The 17954-nt window shown below is 43.4% G+C and overlaps 1 protein-coding gene across 1 annotated transcript in view; it reads right to left on the bottom strand.

Annotated features, from left to right (window-relative positions):
* Positions 1–16206, bottom strand: part of LOC306934939 (ephrin type-A receptor 6-like) — a gene marked incomplete at its 5' end in the record, with an annotated part of 395442 nt that extends 379236 nt beyond the window's left edge. Inside the window, 2 exons of the mRNA XM_079517761.1 lie at positions 4239–4463; positions 16177–16206. Of these exons, the coding sequence (XP_079373887.1) occupies positions 4239–4463; positions 16177–16206 (255 nt within the window). The remainder of the gene's footprint in view (positions 1–4238; positions 4464–16176) is intronic.
* Positions 16207–17954: the final 1748 nt, after the last annotated feature.

The raw sequence follows: 17954 nt of genomic DNA, 5'->3' as shown, positions 1-17954 counted from the left end.
CCTAAACACCCTGAGCCATACAGTACCAGTTTTGATTTTGACAGCAACTTTTGATGTAGTTTGAGTCATAGGCCCTCATTTATCAATGCAGCGTACACCCCAAACTGGGCGTATGCTGTAATCACCGCAATTTTTGGCATTTAGCATTGCAGTGTGACTTTGTCGTACGCCACGCCAAATATCACGTCAGGTCGGGAGCTGTCGCCTGTCGTAGGCTTTGTCCTACACCTGTTTTTCTGTCGTAGACAAGCAGAGCAGCAGAGACTGACCAGCTGACAGGCTGTGACAGGCATTTAAACATACAGTATATATTCACTCCTAAAATGTATATAAAAACTAATAAATATATATGTGAAATAAAATTGTAAAGGCATGTCATATGAAATTGGTAGGATATTTCCAAGTGTACAAGCAAAATCGCGCAATTAAAAACAATGTTAGATGCTTAAGCCATTTAAACAATGTTTTGCATGAGCGCATACATGCAAGGATTTTTGGAGACGCACTATGCTGGAATATGTTCATGACATGGAGAGGCATTGGAGACTGCTGCAGCTGGAGAGTCAAGTCTCCCAATGGGTACTGTAATGCCATGTTGTTCTGGAGTTATGTGCAATCTCCTCGTCTCGTCCTCGTTTAAGGATACACACGATGCAACGCTCGAAAGCCAAATGTGCCGAGCCAGTGCAAGTGGGGACCGCATCGGCCATCGGGACTCAGGAGATCGGAGATAGGTAACCCAACCAGCCCACCACCACCAGTACCACACACGTTAATGTTTAGGCTACATATTCGAGCGAGGCGAGGCGAGTGGGGGAAACCTTTTTATTGGCTTCCCATAACATAACTATACTTTCTAGTTTCCATACGTTGTTTGGTCGTATTGTCGCAAAAACGAGGGCGAGGCTTGATTTTATAGGGCATGACAGATTGATTTCAGCCGTCACATTAATCAACGCTAAGAATGAAATTACGCAAGGATCAGCTGTTTACGATCACTTGATAAATGCCGCGCTGAGGTGAGCGTATGCCAAAAGCCAAAACCCACGCTCAAAGGCAGAATTTACACTCCATTGATAAATCACATTTTAGTCATGTGTTTTCGTTTAGTTTATTAAATATAAGACTTTAGTCGTATAATTCTACAATTGATTTAGTGAACTAAATTATTTTTTGGCAAATATTTATTTATTTAGGAAAATGGCAGATCTACAAGCTCACAACAATCTGCTATTTTCAGAATACAACACCCGAGTGCAAAACCAAACATGAAATGACTTGTCTTTTAGTTCTACTGGGTCTCTTCTCCACCAGTCCCTCCCTAACATTGTAGACTTTAGGTAGTCGATGATCATTTTTCGTCATAGTTTTAGTCGACAAAATCAACACTGTTCCTTGTATGCCTTGAATAGCAAAAATAGCAGATCTACAAGCTCACAATGGCGCCACCCCCTTCAGAAACAATAGCCTAAACAGAGAAGCGCTGACAATTAGACAACTGGAAATACCTGCAGATCATTTAACCCCGACTGTGTCATTTCTACCCCCAGCAGGGCCTTAATTGAAAATGTCAATCCTATAGGGCTATTAAATAAAAAATCGCTAAAGGGTGTAAGGTTGACCGCGGGCCGCGGCCATCACAAACATAACAGCAGGGAACACATGAGCATTGGTGGAAACAAAGACTCAAATGTTTTATTTAAGTAAAAGTATCAAAACTGCAATCCTGAACTCAACATTTACTTCAGTAAAAGTATTGGCATAAAAATATATTTAAAGTAGGCTACCAAAAGTAAAAGTACTCATTATGCAGAATGTCCCGTTTTGAGCTTTCAAATGTATACACATCATTTGAAAATAGCCGATCTACAAGCTCACAATTTGCATCGCTATAGAACCATGGAAAGCAGCTGCAGTTACTTCAGATTTCAGAACCATGGACAGCAGCTAGTTACTCTAGAACCATGGACAGCAGCTACAGTTATACTCTAGAACCATGGACAGCAGCTACAGTTAATCTAGAACCATGGACAGCAGCTGCAGTTACTTCAGAACCACGAACAGCAACTACAGTTACTTCAGCACCATGGACAGCAGCTGGACAGCAGCTACAGTTACTTCAGCACCATGGACAGCAGCTACAGTTACTCTAGAACCATGGACAGCAGCCACAGTTACTCTAGAACCATGGACAGCAGCTACAGTTACTTCAGCACCATGGACAGCAGCTACAGTTAGTATAGAACCATGGACAGCAGCTAAAGTTATTTCGGCACCATGGACAGCAGCTACAGTTACTACAGAACCATGGGCAGCAGCTACAGTTACTTCAGCACCATGGACAGCAGCTACAGTTAGTATAGAACCGTGGACAGCAGCTACAGTTACTACAGAACCATGGACAGCAGCTACAGTTACCTAGCACAATTTCCAACAGAGGGGGAATTCGCCATTGGTGACGATTTTTTTTGGCATGGTGTTAGGTATGGGCATGAGATTTTCAAAAAGCATTGCAAACGAGTTGGGCTCGCCCCCTAGTGTTCTGTTTGCAATGAATTCAGTATTAGATAAGGTTGAAACAAATAATTGATAGAAGAGATTTTGACAGATAGACAATAGAGCACCGAAGTCCTGACGTCACTGCCCTCTACTACCAGTAGAGGGCAGTGAGCGCCATGGTTCATGTATGTTTTTATAAGCATTGTACTCTCCATAGGGGGATTTTAGATCGCCTCATATAAGAACTGTGTTTGAAAAATAAACCGATCACCCCGGCCTTTTCACTCATATGGATATGAAGCATCGACTGAAGGTGGAAATGTACAAATATACCCAAAGAGTAACAAAATAAGCGTTAGAAACGAGCCAAACAACCCAGAGACTACATTTCCGGGTATGCTGCTTCTGCCCGCAGCCCGTCGCACAACAGAAACTGAACGTTAATTACGTTTATTTTTATTTTTATTTTATTGATATATAATGTATCGTGGTTAGTACGAGTCGAGTCACCACCAGCTGAGCTTACGTCAACGAGGAATCTCAGGAACGCAATATGTTGACAGCTGGGCGTGACGTATATGCTCAGCGACATTGCATTCATATGTAGTTTCAAGGCTTTTGCGGTCACATTAATTCCATTTTCTCTAGAAACTGGCTGTATCAAATATGAATGGACATCATTAACGACGCACAGCCACTCCCCTGACAGAAACGCTGAGGTGGTCGGTTTATTTTTCAAACACAGTTCTTATATGAAGCGACCTAAAATCGCCGTTTGGGGATCTCAATGCAAATAAACAAATACATGAACCTGGAGATTGACGCCCTCTACTGAAAGTGACGTCAGACTTCGGAGCTCTATAGATAGACAATGAATGCTGCTACTATTGGGTATGCTAAATAACATACTAAAATGTTAGGAAAGTCTAAATTATGGAAAGGCATCCCTTGTATGTGCAAGTACGGCATAAAAATAAATAAATAAAACGTAATTCAAGTACAGAGATACAAGGTTTCTGCCCGACAACATGCGTCTGTCAACCGCCAACATTAATACAAAAAAAACCTTATTAGACAATATATCAAAACAACACAACATAATCTAAAACAAATCATGGAGCCAATTAGCCCTGCCGCTCTTATACCCAGAGTGACATATGACACCATTACATTGCAGTTGAAGCCTCCGTGTGAAGTAGCGTATAGGGTCGGGTTCATATTGCTCCTCGGACATTTTCCAATCATCTTAAGAAATGAGCTCTGCATTACATAGCTCCACATGTCTGAACATTTCTGTTGACACTGATTTGGTGTCCCGTGCAGTGTTGCCATGTCTGCTTATTATAAGCGACTTTGACTTGCTGGGGACCCCCTGTGTGTGTGTGTGTGTGTGTGTGTGTGTGTGTGTGTGTGTGTGTGTGTGTGTGTGTGTGTGTGTGTGTGTGTGTGTGTGTGTGTGTGTGTGTGTGTGTGTGTGTGTGTGTGCACAGTTTCACGTATACAGGTTGGGTGGTATAGACACTTCCGGATGTAATGTGTGTGTACTGGTCAGTGGTGTCATTTGTACACTCTCAGAGTTATGGGGGTCCTTGAAAAAAAAAACACTGTACACTAAATAGAACAGAGCCTTCATTAATTACTATATCATCAGTAACACCTGTGCAGGAAGTATAGGGAAGGGACCCAGAACTAGGAAGAGTTATTCTGTGTGCATAGAGCCCATTTGTTTTTCATAGAACCCAGTCTGCTTGTTTATCCCGCAACATCTGGCAACGCTGCAGGTCCCGTGGTGGCCGACCCAAGGCCCTTTGTGTTGCTGAGGCAGTGCGTCTAAAGGCCTGGATGACGGATGAGAGGTAAAGGAGGCGGAGGCGGAGGCGGAGAGGGCCGGGCCAGGCCAGGCCGCGCTGTGCCATGATGCCGTGCATGGCGGTGGAGATGTATGTCTCGGTGGGACCGGGGCGCTGCGAAGGGAACAGCAGAATGGGGGGAGGCTTTATCTGGACAGTAATTGCTCCATCAATTACAGGCGCTAAACACTTTCCGAGCCAGCGGCTGATACGGCCCCACTATTAACCTCGCCGCGCCTGACCAAGGTGAACGCTAAATCTCCCGCTTACATGACAAAACGGTGCCATCATGCTGTGGCCTGGTTCTCGTGTACACATGTAAACGCAAACGCCCCTGTCTGTATATACGGACACGCGTGCGGGCGAAAACGTGCACGGATGGAACGCGCACGCGGGTTGATGCATGAACACTGGCGGAGAGTAATCAAGTGCATTTACTCAAGTGCTGTACTCAGAAGTACAATGTTGAGGTATACTTTGACGTCGATACTTTCTACTTCTACTCCACAACATCTCAGATGCGATACTTTTTGGCTGTCGGGCAGAAACCTCTTATCTCCATAGTTTAACTTGTTGTGTTTTGTTCCACTGCACAACATTATTTATGTTATGTTTTTTATGACTTTACTAATTTGTAGATTTACCGTACATTAAGTTTTATTTTGTTTTATTTCGGCATTGTGACATGTTGTGAACGTGTATGTAAAACAGAGTTTTACACAATTAAAAAAAAAATTGTATTGAATTGTTGGTACTTTAAAGTATATTTTGACGCCAATACTTTTGTGCTTTTACTCAAATATCTGTAATGTGATTCTCAAATTTTGAACACAGGACTTTCACTTGTAACAGAGCACTTCCACATTGTGATGTTTCTACTTTTACTTGAGTAAAAAACAACAACAACGTCCGAGTACTTCTTCACGCGCTGCACATGGCGGCCTGAACGCAGGCACGTGAAAACCGTGGCCGCGAGCGTTTGTCCCAGGAATAAAGGAGGCCAAGTTCTTTCCCATGCACCCCCCTTCATTAAAACTACAGTAGAGCTGTAAAAATGCTGCCCTGACTCTTTCCCAGCCTTCTATATTCCAGTATAACCTGAGGCCGATTCTACAAAATGTCTTCTAAATCCTTAAACAATTTTCTGAAAAATCTACGAGGTTCTCAAAATGTTTTCATGTCAAGGATCCCCCAAATTATATTTGGCCACAGACCCCCCAGAAGCAAAGATTTGAGGTAAGACTAAATGTATACATATTCAACGATTTAAGAACAAATAGTAGATCTGCAAGCTCATAGCTTGTCACTTTGTGCTGCAATATTAGTTTGTATATCTGCAATTTTTTTAGTAGCCAACCAATGGCGCAAAAAGAGAGAGCTCAAATCTAAAATGACACTGTCCCGGTCGGAATGGGTTATTGACCCAAAGTGCCACCTGGTAAATGGACCCAGCCTCTACACTGTGGAATCAAATGGACTCCCTCATTGTACATGGACAGTCATTGTGTTTGAAGTGCTCATTCGCTGCCTGTCTGCGAGGACATTTGGTTTGGACCGCATCACAAAGTAGTTTCTAGATAGTGGTAATGTTGTGCGCACAGGGGCCTGCAAGGCATCTTCCCTGTGTTAATACGACCTCTCTCGCCCTCTCTCTCTCTCTCTGTGTGTGTGTGTGTGTGTGTGTGTGTGTGTGTGTGTGTGTGTGTGTGTGTGTGTGTGTGTGTGTGTGTGTGTGTGTGTGTGTGTGTGTGTGTGTGTGTGTGTGTGTGTGTGTGTGTGTCTGTGTGTGTCTCTCTGTTCCTGCGTCACTGACTAGCAAATCGATACCATCTGCTGCCAAGGGAACGTCGATATATGTCACAATGCTCTCTCTCTTTCTCTCTCTCTCTGTCTCTGATTCCTTCCTTCCGTGCGTGCGTGTGTGAATAGTTTTACTTCTAGTCCACTACATCTCAGAGGCAAATATTGTACTTTTACACTTTATTTACTAGTTACTTTGATTATTATTACAAAACATACATTAAACACGTAAGCCCTAGCTGATGTACAAGCTTGTAGATTGTACTTATACAGTACACTAACAGTATTTCATCCCAGTATTTCCAGTATTGATACTTTTAATTTAAGTAAAATATGTGAGCCCTTTTTCCACCACTGCAACATTGTTATTATTTATTGGAGGATAAGTCCCTTGAGTTTCAGCAACGTGGGGTTTTCGAGAGGGTACTCAGAGCACAAAGCACAAACAATGACAACAATCACACAGCAATCAAGAATAACATCGACAAAACATACACACAAGGGCTTTCATTACAACCCAGACCGTTCTACACCTGCTACACGCCATCCAAAAGAGTGAATTAATAATGTAATAACAAAATGAAAGAAAAAATGAAATCAAATAAGCTATAGCAGAATTTGAGAAGTAGATGTTGTGAGGACATTTTCCGTGCTCCTCACAAGATAAATTCTTGTTTTATCTAACTAATAATAATTTAGTAATGAGGACGGAAACATACCATATGGCACAGACATTGGCTCTGTGATTGGCCGTCATGATTGGCTGGCTGGAAGGTGTGTCATTCTGCACTATGATTGGCTGAGCATCGCATAACGGGTGTGCCACATGGGAAAAGATTCTGGCCAGGATTGTGATCAGATATTTAGATATTTTGGGCTTAATTGGAGGTTATTAGTTATAATATAATATAATCCTCACGGAAAACAGCAGATCTGCACGCTACTATGTTTATTTAAATGGAAGGAAGGAAGGAAGGAAGGAAGGAAGGAAGGAAGGAAGGAAGGACGTACAGAGGGACACACAGACAGACGCAGCGCTCACAGAAAATAAAGCAATGGGATGGATAGAAATTCAATTTAAAGGTAGTGGAGAGAGGGGGGAGGGTTTTGGGTAGAATATGTGATCAAAGAGGTGGGACGGGGGTGAGAAGGAGGTTGACAAGTTCATGAGAGAGCTGGGACAAACATGAAGATGAGAACATTGTACTTGACGATTAATAATGACTAATTGCCATTTAATTATACATATACAGTAAATTAAAACAAATACATGTACTGCATGTTTGGCTTTAGGCTTCGTATACAGCGCAGGGCAGATATGACAAATAACTTATGAAACGACTGGCATATTTAATAATGTTCAGTTTTTCTTAGACCAATTATGACGATTATGCAACAAAAACAAAACTGGGATGACGTGAATATGCGATTATTATTAATATTGCGATTAGATGAATATGTAATTAACAATTGTGACGGGCCTATAGAGATGAGATGAGGTGAGAGATGTATCACGATACACCTCCTGGTACCACAGCACCTCAAAGGCCCTTAAAACCAGGCTCCAGACTTCCCAAAACAAACTGGTCAGGCTCCTACTTGACCTAGCCCCCCGAACCCACCTCACCCCTGCCCACTTCGACAGGCTGGAATGGCTTAGGGTCGACGACAGAGTACAGCATCTTGCAATGGGTCTGGTCCACAAGATTCGATACACCACCAAGATACCCATGTACCTGTCTAGATACTTCCTTAATGTTAACGAAGTCCACACCCACAACACCAGAGGGAGTGCAACGAACCATGTACAACCCAGATTCGGCACAAACAAGGGACTAAATTCTTTTCGCTCCTATGCCACCAAAATGTGGAACGCCCTACCAACTGTCATTAAGACATGCGAATCCCTTGACTCTTTCAAAACCGCTCTCAAAGGGCACCTACGGACGGCTGCAATTCGAAACTGGCCCCTGTAAAATCGGAATCCCTCAAACACGAACGCAAGGACAACACAAGAGACGGTCGCGGCCACACAGCCAACTCAAGGTATGGCCACTGAGCCGACTTGGGGACCCAACGCAAGGACAACACAAGAGACGGTCACGGCCACACAGCCAACTCAAGGTACGGCCACGGAGCCGACTTGGGGACCCAACGCAGCTCCTCCAAGGAAAACAAACAAATTAACGGAGCTGAACGTGAATCCCCCCCACCGCCCACCCCTTTTTTTCCCCTCACTGTATATGTTTCTTTTCCCTTTTTACCTCCTTTATGATGAATTCCTGTTCTGTCTATAGAAGTGTCTATTTGTACGTCTCTAAATGTTTTGATGATTTGAACATGGTGGACCCTATTGGAAACAAGTGTAATGCTTAATTGGGTCGTCCACTCACAGTTAACAGCCTTTGTATTGAGTTTGTGCTTGAAATGTACTGTAATTCTGCAAACTGTTAATAAATTCTTCAATCAATCAATCAATCAATACAGGAAGTATCAAAATGGATACGATAAGATCAGATAAGATGTCAACAGTGATGTTCCTAAAGTTAAAAATAAATAAATAATCATATTCAGCATTTTATTATCGACGTGGTTGTAAAACAATGCTGTAGAAGCCACGCACCTGCTGTATACGATCCATCTAGATTCAAGAACACCAAATTAAATCAGCAAAAAACAAGTTGCAACATTGTTGTATAAGGGCGGCGGTGGCTCAGGGGTAGAGTGCCTGGATGGTAACCGCAAGGTTGCCAGTTCAAACCCGGGCTCCCCCAGGGTTACTGTCGAAGTGTCCTTGAGCAAGACACTGAACCCCTAATTGCTCCCGATGTGCTAGTTGGTGCCTTGCATGGTTTCCGCTGCCATCGGTGTATGAATGGGTGTGTGAATGGGTGAATGTAATGCACAATCTCTGTAAAGCGCCTTGGATAAAGGCGCTATATAAATGCACCATTTATCATTTATAACTGAGGATGTTTTCTCCACTGTCGGTATTTAAGTGGTTGTTATTGAAGACTTAAACAAGAGCAGAATCATTGCTGTGCTTATAGTAAAAAATGTCGAGGCCATTAGTTTAGTGTTAAGAATGTGTTCAGTCGTTGAAATACAGCCGTTTAACTTTTTTCCTTTTTACTTAGAAACAGGAGGTTTCATATGTTATTGTTAGTGACAAGAAGGGCTGCTCTTTTCAGGGTCTGCAACCTGATTGAAGAGATGTGTTGACAACTTGTGTGAGACGTGAGGACATGCAATTTTAAACGTTTTTGAAAACGTTGCCCTCAAGGCAACGGGAGGTGGATTTCAGATGGCATATGAAGTTTTCATGATGGATCAGACTCAATGCTGTCATGGTGTTTGAATTAGTTTCAAGTGGACTCTTGCTGTAGTCTACACCCGATATGGACGCTAAATCTTTTCCATTTTGTCAGTGAAGGAGGAGGCAAACTCAGTGGTGTCAGTGGTCTCTGAATTTTTATCCACCTGAGCCTGCAATGATTTTGCCTCCTCCTTCACACGTTCCCTACATGGATCTGGTCTCTCTCAAGCAGAAACGATTAAGCCAAAGCAGTGGGACAAAAAATTCCATAATAATTTCGAGTTGTAGTCTTGTTAGGTTGTGTTTACATGTGCACTGTGGCACAGCTTCAATATGTCATCAGTCTCGCGTTGATCCCGCCTCGATCGCTCCCGCATATCGCTTATCATTTATCTCGCATATCGCAACGATCAGCACTGGTTCAGAGGTTCAGAGGTTACATCGTCTCTGCCCGAGAGAGACCAGATGGAAGCAGGAGGAGGAACTCACTACTGCCACCATCTGGCGGAGTCAGGTTAGACTACAGCATGTGTCCACTTGAAACTAATTCAACCACCATGACAACATTGAGTCTGATCCATCATGAAAACGTCATATGCCATCTGAAATCCTCCTCCCGTTGCCTTGAGCTTTAGTTCTAACACAGCAAAGGTCCGACAGTCATTTGACCGACAACCAGAAACCTAACCCCATGCTGATACAGTATCGGGACATCTCTAGTTGGGGGGTATGTGGAAATGGGCTGGGGGGTATGTGGAAATGGACTGGGGGGGTATGTGGAAATGGGCTGGGGGGTATGTGGAAATGGGCTAGGGGTCAAACGGCAGGTGGAGGAGGAGTGGGACTCCACGGAAATAAATAGTTTAAATGTACTTCTAAGAGGGAGAACATTGATCCCTGGCTTAAAAGAAGAGTCTCCCCTGGCTTAAAGACACACGCAGGCGGGCGGGCTGTCTCATTCTATCCCTAACGTGCACGCTCTCTCCAGGGCGGTTCACTCTCTCTCCAGCCCACAGCCCCCCACACACACACATTTACAATTTGGCCATTGGCCATTTAGCAGACGCTCTTAATCCAGGGCAACATACGTACAGTACAGCAAGCAAGAACGCAAGGTAGTATAATCTAATGCATACTGGAAACCAGGCTATAGAAACTATATAGATCTAGGATCATGAGTAAACCAAAAACCTATCATCAGTCTAACAGTAGAATATCCAAAGAAAATCTATAATCTCTCCTTTGAAACTATAAACACTATAGGATGCCAGGTCAATAATGACCTGGCATCTGATTACATGTCATGGTATCTAAATGACATGTTTAGCCTTTGCATAAGCCTGCAAGGTCGTCGAGGCTAGGGCAAGGTGGCGTCTAAGGAGGCGTCTTTCTCTCCCTCTGTCTCTCCTTCTCTCTTTCCCTCTCTGTCTCTCTCTCTGTCTGTCTCTGTCTCCCTCTGTCTCTCCTTCTCTCTTTCCCTCTCTGTCTCTATCTCTGTCTGTCTCTGTCTCCCTCTGTCTCTCCTTCTCTCTTTCCCTCTCTGTCTCTCTCTCTGTCTGTCTCTGTCTCCCTCTGTCTCTCCTTCCCTCTCTGTCTGTCTCTCTCTGTCTGTCTCTCTCTGTCTCTCCTTCTCTCTTTCCCTCTCTGTCTCTCTCTCTGTCTGTCTCTGTCTCTCTCTCTGTCTGTCTCTGTCTCAGCCTGATTCCCTACACCTTTTTCTCCCCCTTTACGAGCCCCCCCTCCCCCACCCACCCTCTCCCCACAACCCACTCTATATGTTTGCATATTACCTCATTTAATTTCCATTATGGGACTCATGCTTGTTAATCAAGCGATGCCCGAATTTATTCAGCCTCAGTGGGCGGCCGCGACATCTAAATGGATTCGTCATGGCGGCGGGTACAAATCACATCCCTGCGATGAGATATTTCCATGCGAACATCTGAAGGGCTGGGCAATATTCCTCATATATCCCACTATTTAAAAACTGCGGATCTACAAGCTCATAGCGTGGCACAAAGTGACTGCTATTGTTTTTTGTGAAAATGTGTGCAAACCTTTGGATTATTTGGGTTTGGGTTATTTTGGGCAGTCAAGGCCGGAAAACATTGAGAACCACTGATTTGATTTGGAAGACTTTTTTTAAAATCAACCTCTGGTCTGAACGGTATGTGTGACCGGGTGGTTCAATGTCTTGTTCCACATTTACAGCATCTGACAGTGAAAGATGAGGCCACGTTTTATTAAAATGACGCAAACGTGGAATTTATATCAGCAGGTTTGGCAGAAACACTGTAGATAGGCTCCTGGGAGCGATACGATTTAATATCTTATAGAATTGTTATATTTGTATCGTAACACGAGGGGGGGAGGCTCTAGCATATTGCGTGACTGTGCTCCCAGGGGGGGCGCGCGCGAGCACACACACACACACACACACACACACACACACACACACACACACACACACACACACACACACACACACACACACACACACACACACACACACACACACACACACACACGTGCAGAAGCAAGAAGGTGGGAGTAGATGTCCTCAGGCATGAACATGCACACAAACATTCCTGTGCACGTGCGAGCATGCACGCACGCACGCACACACGCCTGTCAAAAGCGGCACTAATATAATACAGCCGTGAAAGGTCAGTTGTCCACTCTCCCCCGTTGGTCTGTGTGTTTGAAGGTCGGGTGTGGTTGTCAAGGTCGTGTGTGTGGAAGGTGTTTTCTCTGCCACAATCTTTTCCAAAAATGGCAGATGTACAAGCTCATAACACAGGGAAAAACACAAGCTTGTATCTGTATGCTATTTGTAGATCGCCTATTTTTGGCAAAGAGGTTTGGTGGTCCATCTTATCTAAGTATGAAGGGTTCAAATATCTGAAGTGGTCCCTTATCAGTATCTTCTACGAGCAGTTATTTTTTCTGGTTCAGCAACATTCTCATAGCAGCAGCAATCTGCAGTGGTAGAAAGTACTCACATTTTGTACTTGAGTAAAAGTATCAATACTGCAATACTCTGTTACAAGTAAAAGTCTGGAATTCAAAATTGACTTGAGTAATTCTACTGTATTGTAGAATTGTACCGCCTGATGGAGGGGAAATAAAAAGGAACTGGTCAGAATAACGTGTTGCTTCCACGCAATACGTCTGGCCGGGGAAACTCTGCCCTGTCAGGTGAAAAGAAGCAGCTTGGACTCCTCATGCATAGAAGGAAGCATGAGGTCAGTCCGCTTGGAGCTGAGATGTATTGGAGTAGAAAAAGACATTGGAAATTGGAAATACTCAAGTCAAGCAAACTTTTACTTACAGTAGGCTACTTAAGTAAAACTACACAGGATTTACGTAACATGCACTTACTATGTAAGTACATGTACTTAAAGTAGTTACGTTCCACCACTGGCTTTCTGGCTGATGGTGGTGAAGTCACCCATTTGAACTATGGGATGAGAAGACACTGGCCCTGGATGTAAACTATATGACTCTTTGAACTATGGGATGAGAACTATGGGATGAGAAGACACTGGCCCTGGATGTAAACTATATGACTCTTTGAACTATGGGATGAGAAGACACTGGCCCTGGATGTAAACTATATGACTCTTTGAACTATGGGATGAGAAGACACTGGCCCTGGATGTAGACCATATGACTGTTTGAACTATGGGATGAGAAGACACTGGCCCTGGATGTAAACTATATGACTCTTTGAACTATGGGATGAGAACTATGGGATGAGAAGACACTGGCCCTGGATGTAAACTATATGACTCTTTGAACTATGGGATGAGAAGACACTGGCCCTGGATGTAGACCATATGACTGTTTGAACTATGGGATGAGAAGACACTGGCCCGGATGTAGACCATATGCCTGTTTGAACTATGGGATGAGAAGACACTGGCCCTGCAGACATTATGTGACCAGATTTGACTGAGAGCCTGCCATCGTGCAACCTCCAGCTTAAATTCCGAGTACAAAAACGGAATTTATTTATTTTTGATCCAAAATGAGTTAATAGCACAGGCAGCCTCTTCACATACTAGAGCATGTCTGAAATAAATATCAAAGCTGAAATCGACATGCAAATATGAAATAAATTATGGGTTAACAAGATGTCTTCTATCTGTGGGGATTTACTATAGATTTAAATTATTATGAAAAACATGTGTTTTGTCAAAGGGACTTTTGTTGTGGCAGATTGTATTTGTCAATCTTGGGAGAGAAGACCCTGCTTTCATATGACATGAAGAAACGAAAATTCAAAAATAAATCCAATGGGAGTCCCTCAGTCAAATTTGGTCACATATGACTGTTGAAGGGCTTTTTTCCTCCTATGAACAACGTTCACATCGATCATCTTAATTGGTGGGATTTGATGAGTCCATTTGGTAGCATGAACAGCTTGCTGTGCGAGTTCTGTGTCATCGCCGAACATACAGAACACCGTCCTTTGTTGTCTTGGACTCGTTCTTCTGGGCTAAAAAAAGCCGGTTCGGTCTCCAGGGAGGTTCTATATTCTCCGAGGCCCTTGATCCACAGTTTGCATCTGCGTCACGTGTTAGAGGGATATTACAGGCAGGCAGGCACACAGGCACGCACGCACGCACGTCTTTAGGTCGAATCTAACAAATGTGTGTATTATATGAGCGAGTGAGAGAAATATTATATTGTCCTGAGAGGAAAATTATATTTGTGCATTCACCCAGAAGATGGCTTGCCCAGATGCATGCTTGGTGGGAAGCTATTAGGAGTGAGCCACATGCACTATATAGCATACCTATTCTGAGGCGAACATTTAGCAAAAACAGCGGATTGACAAGCTCGCAACAAAGAGCTTAAACATTTTCCGTGGCTCAGGTCTTAGTGGGGTAAAGAATAAATGTACTTTACAATTTGAGAATATACCATACTGCTTTAAAGCACTGGTCCCCAAACATGTTAGCTCTGAAAGAGAAAATCTATGTCTCCCGGGTGAAAATAGCAGATCTACAAGCTCCTAACGTGTTGCATTATGACGCGATAGGAGCTAACCTTTGAATACTTAGGCTAAGTATTCCCTTTTCAAGAAATCGCTCCTGAACTCAACTTTTCGAAATTCGACTGAGCAAACTTTTCACTTGCAGTCAAACATTTTGACCAGTAGTCCTTAGGCCGAGTGAGATATCGGTACCACTAAAAGGGACAAGACATACAGTATGTGGTATCGTTTTGTTCGTCTGACATCCAGGAGTGAGAAAATGTGTGATAGCAGTTTCAGAAGAGTAGCTGAATACTGTTTTAGGGGTATGATCTGATTATGCAAAACCACATAATTCATTGTTGTCTAAACTCCAAAAGTATTCACTTTTCTGCCCATTTCTGATGTTTGTACGATGAATGGACATAACCAACAGCATAATATAACAGGCAGGCTGAATTATATTTCTGGTAGCCATACCGGGGAAATTAGATGGCTGCCGCTCTGAAACAGTTAAACATCGTCTGAATTAAACATCATAGAAACATGAGTGGTACCTCTTTTTATGGGTTTATAAGGATGTAGAAACCATTTATATATTCGTTTGAAGAGTGGAACTCTGAAACTCAATGTTGTACCCCAGCACACAACTCAACTCAGGAAGACATGTAATAAACGTAAAAAGAATATATGGTAAATGAGGATGGTAACTTAACTTCAGACAGACAGACAGACTGACAGACAGTTATAGTCCAGTTGTGCTCACGAATTTACAACATGTGACACTGTGAGTGCCTTTGCTGGTCGTGGAAAACTGAATGCATGGGGTTACTGAAGAAAACCCCTGATTTTCAGGAGACATTCAAACAACTTGGGCAGTCTTGGGATGTTTCAACAGAGCTCTTTGACCAACTGCAGCAGTTCACGTCTGGGACCACCTCCAGTGACATGAACGAGATCCACTACCAGCTTGTCTGTGCCAGGAGAGAGGATGATTCCAGTCAACTCCCACCATGTAGAGAATGTCTATTTCTCCATGCCCTCCGTGCCAATTACCAGACTCGAATATGGAGATGCTCTCTGCAGACTCACCCGTCTGCACCAGATCCAGATCCCATACAGATGGATGGACAACTGTTGATTGTGGACAGTTAGCAATTCACTGGATGCACACAGCCCATGCACCAGATGTAGTCCTTGCGTTTTTGGCTTGTAAATGTGCACGTCTATGCAAGCTGCAGTTGTCTCAGCAATGGGTTGACTGCATGTACAGACTTACATTTGTTGTTTATTTGCTACAAAATGTAATTTAATTTGCTACGTATATTATTGAGGGCAAGGTCAACAAAAGTCAAGGCAAGATATGCCAGTTTTGTTAACATTTTGGATCGAAAATGACCTTGACATTGATCTTTGACTGAACTTGAATTGCTTCAGTCATCTCATAAATCAACTCAGCACCCCAGAAAACCTATACTTTGATAGCAGAATCATCCAAATCGGCACATTAGTTGCCGAGTTATGCCAATATGTATCAGTATATATGTATATTTTGAGACTATCATATATTTTCATAAACTACAGACATGTAGCAATACAAACATCATATGCAACCTTTGTTCCTTTTAGTGGTACCCAAAACCCAAAAAGAGGCCTCTGGCCCAAGGACTATGGGAAGGCCCTTTATATATGTCGACTATCTCACTAAAGCACTGGCGGGGTTGAGTTACGTTGTCAGCCCGCCACTTGGCAAACGCCATGCTGATCTGGCCTGTGACGCTCCTGTGTGCCTCGCCAATGAGAAGGTGAAACAAAGGCACGCTCCCCCGAGGGAGAATCAGCGACCCAGTCAGGTAGTCTGGTGCTGCTGCTGCCAGGAAACAGGGAGAGAGAGAGAGAGAGAGCTGAGCTCCCCAGGCATGGCACGCGCACATGCATGCATGCGTGCGAGTGCGCGCGCGCGCGCACACACACACACACACACACACACACACACACACACACACACACACACACACACACACACACACACACACACACACACACACACACACACACACACACACACACACACACACACACACACACACACACACACACACAGTGTTGCCGGTGGGCATGCAAGCAAGGCATGCAATGCAGCCTTTCAGCACCCCTGGAAAGTGACTCCCTAGTACAGTTCACAATGTGTAGGCATTTAGCAGAAGTTCTTATCCACAGTGATTTACAATAAGCAAGGTAAACACCTAACATCAAACATAGAGAGACAGCGTAGAGTGCCTCAGTCACTATCTGGGTCAAGTGCTACAAGAGCACTTGCCATGGGGGAGTCTGTGCTGCAAGTGGGCATGTCATCTCGTTTTTTGTTCCATCTGGTATGTCAAATGTGTGTAGGCCTATAGTGTTTTGCAAACAGTACATGGCTGCTGGGTCGCAAGACAAATTTCAGTGTGAACTGACAATAATCATATATCATTTCTTTCTTTAAGGGACCAAGAAGTCACGAAGTGATTTGGTCACTTATTGTTTTTGTGATTTTTTTCTTCTTCTTCGGCCAAAAATAGCAGTTCTGGCTGAACCGTGCAATCGGTTTTCGCGAAACTCGTCAACATGGTAGAGGGCCATGCCAAACGGTGACTATGCAAAGCCCATGACCATTGGCCAAAGGGTGGCGCTATAGCACTCAATTGAAAATGCAAACTTTGAACGTGCATAGCTCATGAACCGTTTGACTGTTGGCAATGACACTTTGATACACATATGTGTCTCCTCATGCCGAACAGCTTTCGTGTTCTGACTTTTGACCTCTGACCTTTAGATCACCCTGAAACTGTACAGTATGGTAGATGGTCATGCCAAATAGCACTGAAACTAGTCTTACTCCAATTGGCCAATGGGGGGCACTATAGCAATACAGGCATAACTCACGCCTCGTTTGGCCAAAAGTCATGGCACTTGTTTCCACATGTTCCTTGACTCATGGGGAACACATCTGTCACTTTGACCAGTAAGCTCCGCTCTCAGATATTCCGCCATTTGGAGCAGTTTGAAAAAGGCTTATACCTGATTTTCTGCCTGGATGTGTGAAACGCTTTACACACAATCTATGGACCATTATCTGAAATGAGAACACATGAACAGCGAACAAACTGTAGTAATGTCCAAAACTAGGAGACCCATACTTGTTTTAAAAAACACTGGATGTTTTTGCTGTTAACAATAGAACAACTAATTGTGTTTGGATAGCTCAGTTGGTAGAGCTCTTGCCTTTGGAACACAAGTTTGTAGGTTAACGCTGATACAAAAACAGAGGTGGTTACAGAGCCATTCAATTACTTTCATTGCATTGCATAATTCCAACTGCTACAACACAACAGTAGCGTAAATATGTTAGGTACTTTTACTTTACTTTGATTATTTCAATTTGTTATACTATACAGTATGTACTTCTACTCCACTACATCACTAGAGGCACATAGTGTGCTTTGTTAACTTTAACTTTTAATTT

The sequence above is a fragment of the Electrona antarctica genome, assembly GCF_951216825.1.
Source record: "Electrona antarctica genome assembly, chromosome: 13".
NCBI lineage: Eukaryota > Metazoa > Chordata > Actinopteri > Myctophiformes > Myctophidae > Electrona > Electrona antarctica.
This window is presented reverse-complemented; position numbering and strand designations above follow the sequence as displayed.